The 12,993-nt window shown below is 38.3% G+C and overlaps 1 protein-coding gene across 9 annotated transcripts; it reads right to left on the minus strand.

Moving 5' to 3' along the window:
* Nucleotides 1-323: 323 nt before the first annotated feature.
* Nucleotides 324-10,690, minus strand: LOC126410618 (ABC transporter G family member 41-like). Of its 9 annotated transcripts, none has more exons than XR_007575025.1 (8): nt 10,412-10,690; nt 7,577-8,038; nt 7,266-7,413; nt 5,048-5,380; nt 3,089-3,380; nt 2,761-2,844; nt 1,406-2,339; nt 324-951 (listed from the first exon to the last, which is right to left on the minus strand). XR_007575025.1 is itself a non-coding variant. In XM_050080949.1 (8 exons), exons 4-8 carry the CDS (start codon nt 5,062-5,064, stop codon nt 1,607-1,609), a joined length of 564 nt encoding a protein of 187 aa, XP_049936906.1. In that variant the 5' UTR covers nt 5,065-5,380; nt 7,266-7,413; nt 7,577-8,038; nt 10,412-10,690; the 3' UTR covers nt 324-1,606. The 9 variants fall into 9 exon arrangements, 6 of the variants coding, with proteins under 6 accessions (XP_049936906.1, XP_049936902.1, XP_049936901.1 ...); XR_007575026.1 differs by having other exon boundaries at nt 324-961; XR_007575027.1 differs by having other exon boundaries at nt 324-965.
* Between the last annotated feature and the right edge of the window lie 2,303 nt (nt 10,691-12,993).

Here is a 12,993-nt window from a genome sequence, read left to right on the forward strand (position 1 = left end):
GAAGCAACCGCGAATTGGTGAGCCAACATCTTAGCTTTGTAGAAATAATCATCCACAGTTAAGTTTCCTTTCCTCAATCCTTGTAGTTGTTCCTTGAGTTGCATGATTCTTGAGCGAGAATCGGCAACATAGGACCTTTTAAGAGCATTCCATACTTCATATGACATCTTAAGTCCAAGAACTTGTGCAAGAACCCCACTTAAGAGAAGTTGGTCTTGTTTCATTCACGTCACATACTCAAGATTAATGGACTGTGATATATTGATTTGGACATGGTTTAGAGCCATCAATAGGTCCAAGCAAATCATATGAATACAGCAGAGTAGCAGAGGTAGAAATTGAGATTCCCATAATAAAAAATTGTCCGCAGTCAACTTGATGTTCAAATATTGTGTAAGAGTAATTGGTGCAGGCAATAAGGGTGAAGTAGTACCTTGTAAGGACGTCCTTGTTAGATCTCTGATCGACACCATGATGAACCAAGGACAGGATGCAAGGCTACTGATTGATGCTTATTTTCAGTCGATCAAGCATAGAGACGTCAGCTCCCAATTCTTAAGTAGAATTGGAAAAGAAAATAGGGAACCCGCAGGAGATTGCAGAGAGCTTCAGAAAACGACACTTGTAAATTCTGTAGCGCGATCATCCAAAAAATCTAAAAATTGGTCCAAATCCAATGCCACCATGCTCAGCTCTCTAATTCATCTCCATTGAAAATCGTGCCCCCTAGGAAGTCACGCCTGACTCCTAGAAACACCCTATTTGTCGGTTCTTAAGCTTGCAACAGTAGGACGTTCAAAGATTCATACCTCCTCAACGCATGTTCCAAAAATTCTGAAATTTACAGGAAGAATCCTCGGATGCAGACGATTCCAAAGAGCCCTTGCTTGACCTCTGCCATCGTTGGAACTGACAACGCCGGTGCCGGAATCAGGCGGATGTTGCTCTGTTCTGCAACACCCTGTCTAATGCAAAATTAAACCTGGAAATTTTCCCACCGATATGGAACCTAATGCAAAATTAAACCTGGAAATTTTCCCACCGATATGGAACTTTGCTTCCAGCAATAAAGTTCCACCAAGATCGGTGGAACTTTAGGTGGATTGCTTGCCTCTTTTCCTCAATGTTGACTTCTAATTGTCACTACTAGTAGGAGGAATGTGTCTATTGGTGAATAACAAACCATTTTGAGACCTCATCAGCCATAAGAGGAGATCAACAACAAAAAAACAAGAAAGGGTGTTCATCATGGCAGTATATAATAATGCAGCAATTTATAGGATTTAAGTAAACGTATCCTAGATTTGATGACCAATAAAAATGCACGCTTGAGGTTTATTAATCCTTATCATTATATCTCCTTAAAATCAACAGAATGAGTGAATGGAGAAGGGAGGAAACTTACAGTCTTGCTCTACCACCCGGGGCAAGTGGAAAATCAGGTCCGGCGGGAGAATGATGGATAAGGGGCAAGTGGAAAATCAGGTCCGGCGGGAGAATGATGGATAAGAGCTGTTGCTCGCAATATCGAAGGATGAACTACAGCAACCCACGCACGCAGTCTGCATCCTCCTCTATCATCGGAGCCATCAAGGATCCACCCTTGCTACGATCCAGAGAGAACGAGAGAGTGCTTTCCTTCCTTGGAACTCAGCGGGAAAAAGAAAACTTCTTAAAAAACCGTAACAGTTTAGAATTGTGTTTCCTAAACTTTTTCATTATAACTTTTAAAATTTAAAGTGTGCGTACATAACTTGAAATTCCAAAGCCGCAAATGCAAAAGAGAAGAAATCCAGTGTGTGCCCTATTTTTCATTCATTAATTAATGAATTACTGACAATTAGTGGGAGAATATCAGTTGAACAGATTTAAAGATGATGTATCTTTATCCGCATCTAATTTATTGGACATTCACTTGTTTAAATTCAAATTTGGCATCAAAATTGAATAAAAAAAGTATATATCATATTTGAATCTGTCTTTTAATTTCACAATTGAACCGGAGCTGGGATTCACTTTTGGCAAACGAGACTTGCGAGGAGAATCAGTGGCACATGACAAAGGATGTCCATAAGGAGCTCCGCACAGAAGAAGTAAAGTCAATTAATGCAACTTATCCAAAGGAGAGCCAGAATCCAAAAAATTATTTGCCATCCTATGAGCCTCAGGAAAATCATCTGTAGATGTTTGCATATATTACTCACCGATAGAGAGATGACTCTCTTGTGAACTTCAGCAAAGTCTATGTTAAGCTGCCTTTCAATTGAAATAGTAGTAACTTCCAGCATCCATGTTTCTGGGTTGTAGTTGTCTTTGATCTTTCGAACACCAGCAATCCCCTGAACATCCACTTGTCCATGTCATTCTGAATTTTAAATTTCAGTGCATAATGGCACAATAAGAAAGGAAATAACAAAATTAATACAAAAGCTTGAAAGAGTACGTGCACTATAAAGAAATGCATAGGTGATATAATTTATAGTTCAATCTGCTCTACGGGTCTAAGTCACCTAGAGGCGCTTGAAGGTTGCCCGCATCGATATGCGTGCGGGTGTGCTGCGCTGCACCGACGCGCAGAGCTGTTTGGGCAGGCAACCAACTCAGATCAAAGGTGAGTCGGGTGCGGAATTGAGGTATATAGTTACTTGGATTTCATATAACTGATTTGTTTTTCAAAGAAAGCCAGAAAAGAACGTACCATGGGAAATAATCCCACGATTAAAACCCAAGTTAGAAATGTGCACCTTATTTATGACTTACCTGAAAGTATTGAAAAACATCACCTGAATGTCTACCAAGTGACCCAGCATAAATTATTTGACCACCATGTTTCAGCAGCATTAGCTGAAAAAGAGGAGTAAAAGAAGTCTGTGAGCATAAGACATATAGCAGACATAACCAACTAGGCTGGAAGCTGCATTATGACCTAATACGGTCCCAAGACGTATGCATCCACTAAGTTGTGGACTATGTGATTGTAAACATCTAATACAACGTCACAGAACAGAGAGTGAACTTGAAGAGGACAGACAAGGAAGTCGAGGAAGAGAAGTGTAAGACTAATGCAGTCATAAGAAGAAAACACTACCTCATCAAAGGACTCAAATATGTCAATACTTGGTTGATGGATTGTGCACACTACTGTTCTTCCAGTATTAACCACATTCCTCACCGTACGCATAACAATAGCAGCTGTCCTTGCATCTAAGCCCGATGTGGGCTCATCCAAAAAAATTATAGATGGATTTGCAACAAGTTCAACTGCAATAGTTAGGCGTTTTCGCTGCTCCGTTGAGAGACCATTTACACCAGGAATGCCAACCAATGCGTCTTTAATTCTATCAAGTTCAATAGTTTCCAGTACTTCATTTATGAAACTCCTGTCATACATACAACAGAGAAAAGTATCATATGTGGTTTGATAACAATTAATTTGTTCTCCCCATTCCCCTGGCTTATAGAAGAATAATGAAGTCTTGTGCAAATGACTAACATGCTTTTGTCAGAAGATATTAAATGATGAGTATATGAACCAATCAGGAAATATGATAGAAAACAGATATTCAAGATGCTGATAAGCAGATAAGCGGCAGTGAAAGTGTTCAAGATGCTGATAAATAAATAATAGTTCTGAAATTTCTCTGGTATCCGAAATTACCAACACCAACTTGAAGCTTCTAAATGACTAATTAACTGTTGAAGGCGATGACAGAAAACTGTTGTGCTCGGGCAAATTAACAATGGCAATTAAGTCCTGATCGAAGGTCTGCAACTGATCTACAGTTCACAATACAGGGTTGATATATCATGCATTCGCAGAGACTGAAATGCTGGTGTCATCATGCTCCTTGAGCAATTACCAATTATGCTTTCCAGTTCTGGCCAAGCCTTCAACTTCCGACAAGGTCTTGTATTCAATTTTCAAGCAGGTATTTCCCCATCACATCTCTGACAAGCAGTACAGAATGAAACCTGAAATCAAGGGCCTGGGATGCAGATTTCCATCTAAAACAAAAGTTGCAGAGGCTGAATCTTGTAACTCTCTAGCTTATCTACCTCTTGTCTTCAGAACGAGCCATTAGACATAATTTCCTGAAAGGTTGACCCATGATTTTTAATTCTGAGTATGTTCAATAGTTTTTTTGTCATTTCAAGGCTGGTGTAATTTGAGAGGGTCACAATCCAGGCCAAAATTGGACAGCCTAGACAGAGCAAAGGTATGTAGAATCAGATCTAAACCTTGGAAAATATATAAAATCACAAATTAAACAAAATAGCTAAAAGGCTTATTTGTGAAAGATACTAATGCACCATTATCACAAATATCGTTTTGAGTTTCAAATGGTAAGGTTTTTGGAGTTTCAAATGGTAAAGTTTTTCTTGGGTATAATACGGCAAAGTTGAAAATCTTAGGAAAATCTTGGTAAGTTTTTAAAAATTTAAAATAAAGAAAACCTAAAAATATAATGTAAATAACGTGAAGATAAAATGCCGTAACAAGAAATGAAGAAAGAAATAACAAAAAAGGAGAAAAAATGTGTTTTTTTAGTGTTTTGGCATTTTTTTTTTCATTTTGACATCTTTTTCAAAAAAAAAAGATGGATATTTTTCAGCTATTCTATTTTTGAAGTATCAAACCGGTTTTTTTCGAAAAACGGGTCTTTTTATGAGAATATAATGCATACATGCTTGTGTGAGAGAGAGAGAGAGAGAAAGGAGAGAGAGGGAAAGAGGAGAGAGTGTTCATGTATGAAATACACTGCATGTGTTGTCCGTTACAGAACTGACTAATGCATCATGATTAATGCATACATATGCATTATATAATTATCACTTCTATTTTAAATTACTGTATCCATGGCTGGTGAGAAACGAGAACTAGTCAAATCCAATTCCAATTACTTGTAAGTATACAAATTTGTTGTTATTATTGTCAAAATCAACATAAAACATGAAATTAATAGCTCTTATATATATATATATATATATATATATATATATATAAAAGCTCGATGAAGGAAGATTACACATCTCGAAGTTGTCTTACCCTTTTAGTATTGTCATCGATTTCAGGTGCTAATCTCAACCTTGCTGAGTAAATGACTGATTCTTCAACAGTAACATGTGGAGAATGAATATCGGTTCGTTCACAGTACCCAGATATCCTAGCAAATGTTTCCTGAACCTTAGGATACCCTCCAATCCATATGTCTCCTTCAATGTGGCCACCAGTTTTTCTTCCAGAAAGAACATCCATAAGAGTTGTCTTCCCTGCTCCACTAACACCCATTAGTGCACTAAGAACGCCAGGCCTGAATACACCTGTTATGTCTCTGAGCAGTTGAAGCTTCTTCCCTGTCACCCCTTGATTTCTCATTTCCTGACAAATGATGAATGACACATCATTAGCAGAAACCTAAAATTTTTGTGGAGCAAGACTCGTAATGATCTAATAAGGTCTGGCACAAAAAAGAATCACCACATGTTTATCTTTGGTGAGGGATAAATTTCTTTGTTCCAGATCACTAGTTCTAGGCCACGTCAAATGAACTTGCACAATGCCAAATAATCTGGGTTTCTATTTCCTTAAGCATACCAATCACAGGACAATCACTATTTTGTCAAGATTACCTGAGGAGTATCTACAAAATACCGTACATCCTGAAATGTATTTTGTTGAGATTACCAGAGGAGTATCTACAAAATACTGTCAGACAATGGCTGAAAGGGCAGCACCATATTTCCTGTGAAGCCATATATGGCCATTGCAAAATTACTTATTTGAAAAATCAACAGCACAGCGGTTTATGTTGAGATAATCATGGTCTCACCTGTTCTCTTGTGCGCCTTAATGCTAGTAGGTGGGCTACCCTCTTCCTTTCCCTGCAGTGCAGAGAGCTTTTCTCTAGAAATATTATCTGCTGGGTGCTGGAAATGGCCTAAGGGAGAAACATGCTTTTTTAGTTTCGACCGTTTTTCAATCGCCCATGTTTTACGGGTTCTTTTAGAAAATATCGCTTTTTTTTTTTTACTATGCGTTTAAAATAGCACCAACACCCGTGCTCGACTCAATTTGATCAGTTGGGAGCTGCTGGCCGCACCCAACCCTTCGTTCGTGACCCCTTGTATCATCTTAAAAAAACTTGAAACAATTAAAAATAATTATATATATATATATATATATATAATTATTTTTAATTGTTTCAAGTTTTTTTAAGATGATACAAGGGGTTTAAAATAGCACCAACACCCGTGCTCGACTCAATTTGATAAGTCGGGAGCTAGAGAAGTTGGTTTTGTCATGAAGGGCAACTTCTCTAGCCCCTCATTGGTTTTGTCATGAAGGGCATGATCCTCCTCAGGGGTTTAAAATAGCACCAACACCCGTGCTCGACTCAATTTCTCCCAACCCTTCGTTCGTGACCCCTTGTATCATCTTAAAAAAACTTGAAACAATTAAAAATAATTATATATATATATATGTGTGTGTGTGTGTGTGTTCTTGCCGCACCCTACACGTATGAAAGTTCTGATTTCCCGATTGAATCAATAAGCATGAATTTCAAATGACCATTTATAACAAAGGATGCAGGATGATAGGGCTAGTAAATGCCTACAACTTCCTATGGACAAGGTCTAGCACAAGGTATTTGTGTACATTAGCTGTCAGTTTTTCAGGTTGAGCAAATTGATTACTGGACCTTGTAGGGATAACACAAACGAACATTGTTCAACTCACTAGATGTTAGAGTATTCAGCTTACACTTCATATAAGTTAAGGCTAGCGTGAATCCAATATCGAGAGTACTGATATCCAATAAAAGTAACCAGGGAAATCAAGTCCTCTGCTCATCAAAACTTGATGCCCCACACTGGTATTTCCAGAAGAAATCTGTGAGGAAGCAAAATTAGAATAGTGGTTATAAGAGGTGGGCTTCATCACCTCTTTAATGCTTCTTCTTTCAATGGTCTCCGCTCCTCGCATGCACTTCAAGAAGAGGCCACCCGCCCACGATGTTACCTACCCTAAAGCTCATTCCCAGACTAACACATGATTTATACAAAACCAGGAGAGGGATTTGAACTAGACAAAATAAGCTTCAGAAAGCTAGAATTAAGGAAAAATCAGGTAAACATCAGAAATTCCAACTCCACGCACCTAGGTAGCAGGAAACAGAGTTTAATAAAAATTCTAAATTCCATAACATCAAATCATCAAGTCCAAAAGTTCTGAAATTTTCAGGGCATAAAGTTGAGTTCAATACCTAACTTTGACCAAAAAATAGATAAAGATCGATGGTGGACTTTCCTTCATTTCCCTTTCTTCTCCTTTCCCTTCTCATCCCCTTCATTTTTCTTTCTTCTCCTTTCCCTTCTCATCCCCTTCCCTTCTCTTTCTTTTCCTATTCCTTCCTTTCCATCCAAACAAACAGTGAGTAAAAATTTGACAGTCTTCACATGCATGTAATTCTTGAGGGAAAGTTAGCGAATCAAGAATAACAAGATTTACACCTAAGGGAGTGATGGTAGAGCTGGTGACAAAGAAATTAAGCCACAGAGGATGGAAAGGGAATACCTGAACTGCAAGGAGAGGCAGAAAGTAACCATTGAAGTTGATCATTGTGCCATCAACCACCAGTGGCAACGAGGAATTGACAATGACTTGAACCTCACTAGCGGACATCAACTTCGAGACACCGACCCCATCGTTAGCGGCCACATCGAACCATACACCTTCATCGCAGCAATCAATGAAGGTTGTGGTCTAACAAGGGGAAGTGCAAGAGGCATCAGGAGAGGGATGACTTGAGACATTTGGTGGTGACTTCCAACGGCCCATAGGCTTTGTAAATGTAGCCCTTTTTGTATATAAGAAGCGGATAGCATTTCCAAATTCCAAGCTGTTAATTACAACTTTCTACCCTCCGCCTTGCTGCTGTTATTCGGCAGGTAGACTACTGTGCGAGAGATCAGGCTCACGGTAAACCACGATAACAAGATACTATCATCATAGATATTCAACCAAGCAACCTACAAACTTAATGCAATTCAAAGACTATATCAGAACGCGACTCAACCAACATAGCCATGAACTTGATCAGATTTTATTTATCAAAGGAGTCGAGTAAATACATTGAAAAAATGAAAACCAAATAACTAAGTCAACAAAGCTCCTAAACAAACCCATTTCACAATGAAAGTGAAAAATAAACACGACAAACACTATCCTGCAAAATCACTAAGCAGACAATAAAAGAAAAAATTGAACTACCATAAAATCAAACCAACAATGGGTCAACTCAACAAAACTAAAATACTCGATCTAAACCAAAATGTGATCCTCCTGAAAACAAATCAAACCAATGACCTTCACCTATGGTGGACATGTACAATAACAAGACATAAAGAAAGTGAGAACAAACCAGGTCTAAAACCATGAAGGACCCAGGGACATAAATCTCATGCAGCTTCAATGGATGGAACTTTTCAAAAATGTAACAATTCAAAATCGACTAATTCTTTTAAAAAAGAGATATGAGGCTTTCCATGACAACTCAATCTAATAAACTAAATCTAATACATCTTTAGTTTTTGAAGAGTGTTTTTTCTGAAAGAAAATTCGATGCAACTTACCAACCAAACAATGATTACATGGAGATATATGTGCATCATCTGCCTTTGGTAACAAATTCTTCTTAGTGAGCAAATTGACTCCTCTTTGACTCATGTGACCTAACCTTTTATGCCACAAATCTGACGAAGTACCACCAGTAACTGCATTAACATCTATACTATTGATTTGAGACTTCATCCCATACAAAGAGCCAAATCTATCACCTTTAGTCAACACTAGTACCCCTTTTGTCAGTTTCCAACCAGTCTGACTAAACGAAGTACAATATTCATCTTCAATTAATTTTTCTACATAATCAAATTCATTCTAAGATTTGCAACATGTCTTACATCTCTTAAAGTCAACTTGCATCATGTGCTCGTCTCAATGCAAACATCTCATATCCCAACAAACTTTGAAGTATCACTGTTGCCTATGTGAACTACTTCAAAATCACCTGCTCTGTAGGATAAGAATAACTCTCTACATGGTGTGGCATAATATGATGTCGCAGTATCTAAAATCCTTGTAAAATTACTATTCGGAACTGTAAGACAATCATTTTTTTCAGATAAAAATAATACTACCTCATCATCTGAAGCAACTGCAGTGTACTCTTTTGGCTTTACATTTTCTTGACTCTTTGTTTTTTGTTTTTTTTCTTCTTTCCATTTCCTGTAATCAATCTTCATGTGCCCTGAAATACCACAGTGAAAGCATTTACCTGTCATCTTGGGTCGTGATTTGGACCTACAGTTTGACTTGTCATGCCATTTGTTACGGTTCTTTTGTCTGTCTCCGTCTCCCATCACTAGCACTTGTGAGCTACCAGTACCAAGAGACTTTCTCCTTGTCTCTTCATTTAAAATGCTGCTTGCTACATGCTTCATCGTAAGCATACCATCTGGAGCGGAGTTGCTCAAAGAAACAACTAAAGTCTCCCAACTGTCGGGAAAAGAACTGAGCAATAAGAGTGTCTGCAACTCATCATCTAATATCATTTTCATAGTTGACAACTGATTGATTATGCTCTATACTTCATTCAAATGCTCTGACACTGGTTTTCCCTCTCTAAGTTTCAAATTTACCAATTGTCTAATCAAGAAAGCATTGTTCCCAGCTGTCTTCTTCTCGTAAAGATCATGCAACTTCTGCCATAACGACTTCGCACTTGTCTCTACGGATACCAAATGAAAAACACAGTCATCTAACTATTGTCTGATAGTGCCAATGGTTTTTCTGTCTAATAACTTTCATTTTTCATCTGTCATATTCGCTAGCTACTAGTTCTCAATGGGTGCATATAAGTCTTTACAATACAGCAAATCTTCCATTTTGGCTTTCCATATGGCTCAATTGTTCTCATTTAAAAAGACCATTTTAGTGGGGGTCGACTCCATCCTTCAATAAGAATGCACACAACCAACTTGGCGCTAACCTGGCTCTGATACCACTTTGTTATAGTCGTATTACCCAAAAAGAATGCTTCAACAACAATAAAAGAGGTCAAACCAACATAAAACTGCTAAAGATCGGAATCACAGGGCTGCGAGCATAAGATCGAGTTTTCAACACCAATATTACAGCAATATATGCTAAGATATATGCTAAATAATGCAGAAAGCAAGAGACCAATTTACATGAAAAAACCTCAATAATGGGGTAAAAAACCACAGGCAAGGGCGACTTTAAATATATATCAAAGAGTGTTTACAACTACAATGTTCTTCTTGCATAGAATAGCATAAATCATTCTCAAGAATGAATGCACAAGAAAACAACAAGAAAAGAAATTACCGTATGTTCTTCTTTTTTTCCATTGTTTTCTTCACTTTCTCTCTCTACACTTGAACCCACACGACTGCCCAAACCCACAACCGTGCTCTTCTTCCTTTTTCCTTCTTGCCTTCCTTCTCTCCTTTTCTTCTTTACCTTCCTCTTCCCCTTATCCTTCCTTGGTGTGAGCCACGAGGGAATAGCCCTCTTTTCTTTCTTCAAAAGAGTCAAAAACGAGAGAGAGAGGCGTGAGAGTGATGGGGTTAGGGCACCGTCGGGTGCCCTCCCCTTTATTCTTTCCACCCGGGTCGGGTCCTCACTTGAGGCTGGACCCGACCCAACACTTCTCAGTGCCTTCAGCAGCTTTTCTTCAACTTGGCTCCACATTGGCCGGTAGCTCTATTGATCCCCTCTAAGTCTAGCTACCTCTTTCGTACCCTTGGACAGAGCCGCAGGTCTCTCATTCATCTCCTCAAGACAATGGCTATGCTCGCAAATACAGCTCGGTAGCTTCCTCAAAGTCTAGCAGCCCATCTCAGCAGCTACGCTCTCAACCACAGCCCTGTTACTCCCTATCAAACCCAATCGCTCTGCTGCTTCTTATTAGGTCCACAGCTCTGTTGCCCACGTGGCTCAGCTCTCAAGCCCGTCTTCAGCTCCCACAGCAGTTGTCTTTTCTTCAGCAACTCAGCCCGGTAGGTCAGCCTGTTTCAACAACTTTTAACTCAGTTGCTCCCTCTTAAGTCTGGCAGCCCTGCTCCTCTTAAGTTCGCCACCTTTGCTCCCTATCAAATTCAGCCTTTTAAGCTGGCAGCAGCGTCCCTACAGCTCGCCAGCTCTCAAACTTAACTCAGCAATTCCCTCCCTCGCGCTCTCTCTCTTTCTTGTACCAGCAATGAGAAGGAGAACAGTCAGCAGCCTTAAGGACCTCCTCCTTTTGCTGAATTTGCTAAGCTTGAACCCGATTCTTGGCTTCTATCTTAAGATTTTATAGAACTAGACATAATCATTCTATTCCAACAAGAAGAAAATCTTTTCTACTTCCTACACTTGAACTCCTTAAGCCTAGCCGTTTCATTAAGGGTCTTTGTTTAGGATTTCCAACTAAGGAAACCAAGTCCAACCCTATTCACTTGAACAAGGTGGGTACTATAAGACCATCCTTGTTTCATTTTATTTGTTTCCATATTTTATGCATGGATGAATGAATGAGCCAACATGGGGTGGGTTTTTCCTATTTAATTCAAGGCTGAGAATGATGTCCGACGGGGTTATCGGCCTTCAATGACTTGATCCATAAGTAAAGTTGATTAAAAAAAGTCTTTTAAACTCTTAAATTCATTATCTCAAGCCTCAAGGCCGATCAGTTTTAGATTCTCATTATTTAAGAAAAAAAGATATTTAAAATCGAGGTGGAGATTTCATTGCTTTTCCAACCATCATCGTGGTATCATTAGTTGTCACCACAAAAGAAAAAAAAAACTATGATTTTTCAAGGCATTGTGATTTTACTCATTTTTAATGGGCATCTGCATTGCAAAATCGGTGCCATTTACTGGATAGAGATTTTCCCTCTCGTAGTGATAAATTTTGCATTTTACGTTAGTTTCACATTACGTTAGAAAGTTTTGACCATATTTTCAAAGTTCAAATATATTTAAAATTAAACTAGTTTCCAAAAAAGAAGAGATGATGTTTGGTGACTGTCTGAATTGGGATTTGTGATTTCAAAAAATAGAAGTTTATAAAATTCTTGAACCAAGATTTGAAAGTTCGGTTTTATTTTAGATTATCCAACTTTAAAAAAAAAAATTCTAGATATGTTCTTTTTTTGTAAATCTCGGTGTATTGTTTACATGACTCCATAAACCATCCCCTCACTAAATTTTCAAAATCGTCCTAACTTAAAATGAAAAATTTTCAAAAACAATCACTTATTTTAAGCAGGCTCTTTTGAAAACTAACGGGCGTAACAAGAAGACTTACCAGGTGTTACACCAGCTACAGCTTGGTGCTTCCCTGCAGTGGCTGGCGGTCTCGCCGAGCCCCGACAGAGGTGGTCGAATACGGTCATGGGTTCCGTGAAACCCTGAGACTGAGAGGAGAGAAGAAGAAGGGAGAGGAGAGAGAAAAGTGAGAGGAAAAGAGAGACCCGTGTGAGGTGAGCTGCTTTATACCTTTATAAAGATTTTCAAACCTTCCCAATATTTTTTATTCCATTTTCTGAAATGCTGTTGCAACTTCAAAACATTCTTTCTGTCTCGCCTTTTTCACAATAAAATGGGGAAAGAATCTCGCGGCCATGTCCTGACAATTTTATAAACCTATACTTTTAAAATTTTGAAAGAAGGGTTTTAAAAAGTTTATGTTTTGTCTGGTTTTGAGTTTTAACTTTCGAAAATTTTCAAAAAAAAAGTTTCCGGACCAGTTTTTTGTAAAACTCTGATTTTTACATCTTCTAATCTAATCGAGTCTTACGGACCAAATTTCATTTAAGCTTTAATTGAAAAGCCGGAAATTTTACTTAAGAAAGTTTATGACTAGACATTCATGTTTAACTTAGAATATTAAGAAAATTAATCATATGTTTATTTAAATTTAAA

The sequence above is a fragment of the Nymphaea colorata genome, chromosome 12 (assembly GCF_008831285.2).
Source record: "Nymphaea colorata isolate Beijing-Zhang1983 chromosome 12, ASM883128v2, whole genome shotgun sequence".
In the NCBI taxonomy this organism is placed as follows: Eukaryota; Viridiplantae; Streptophyta; class Magnoliopsida; order Nymphaeales; family Nymphaeaceae; genus Nymphaea; species Nymphaea colorata.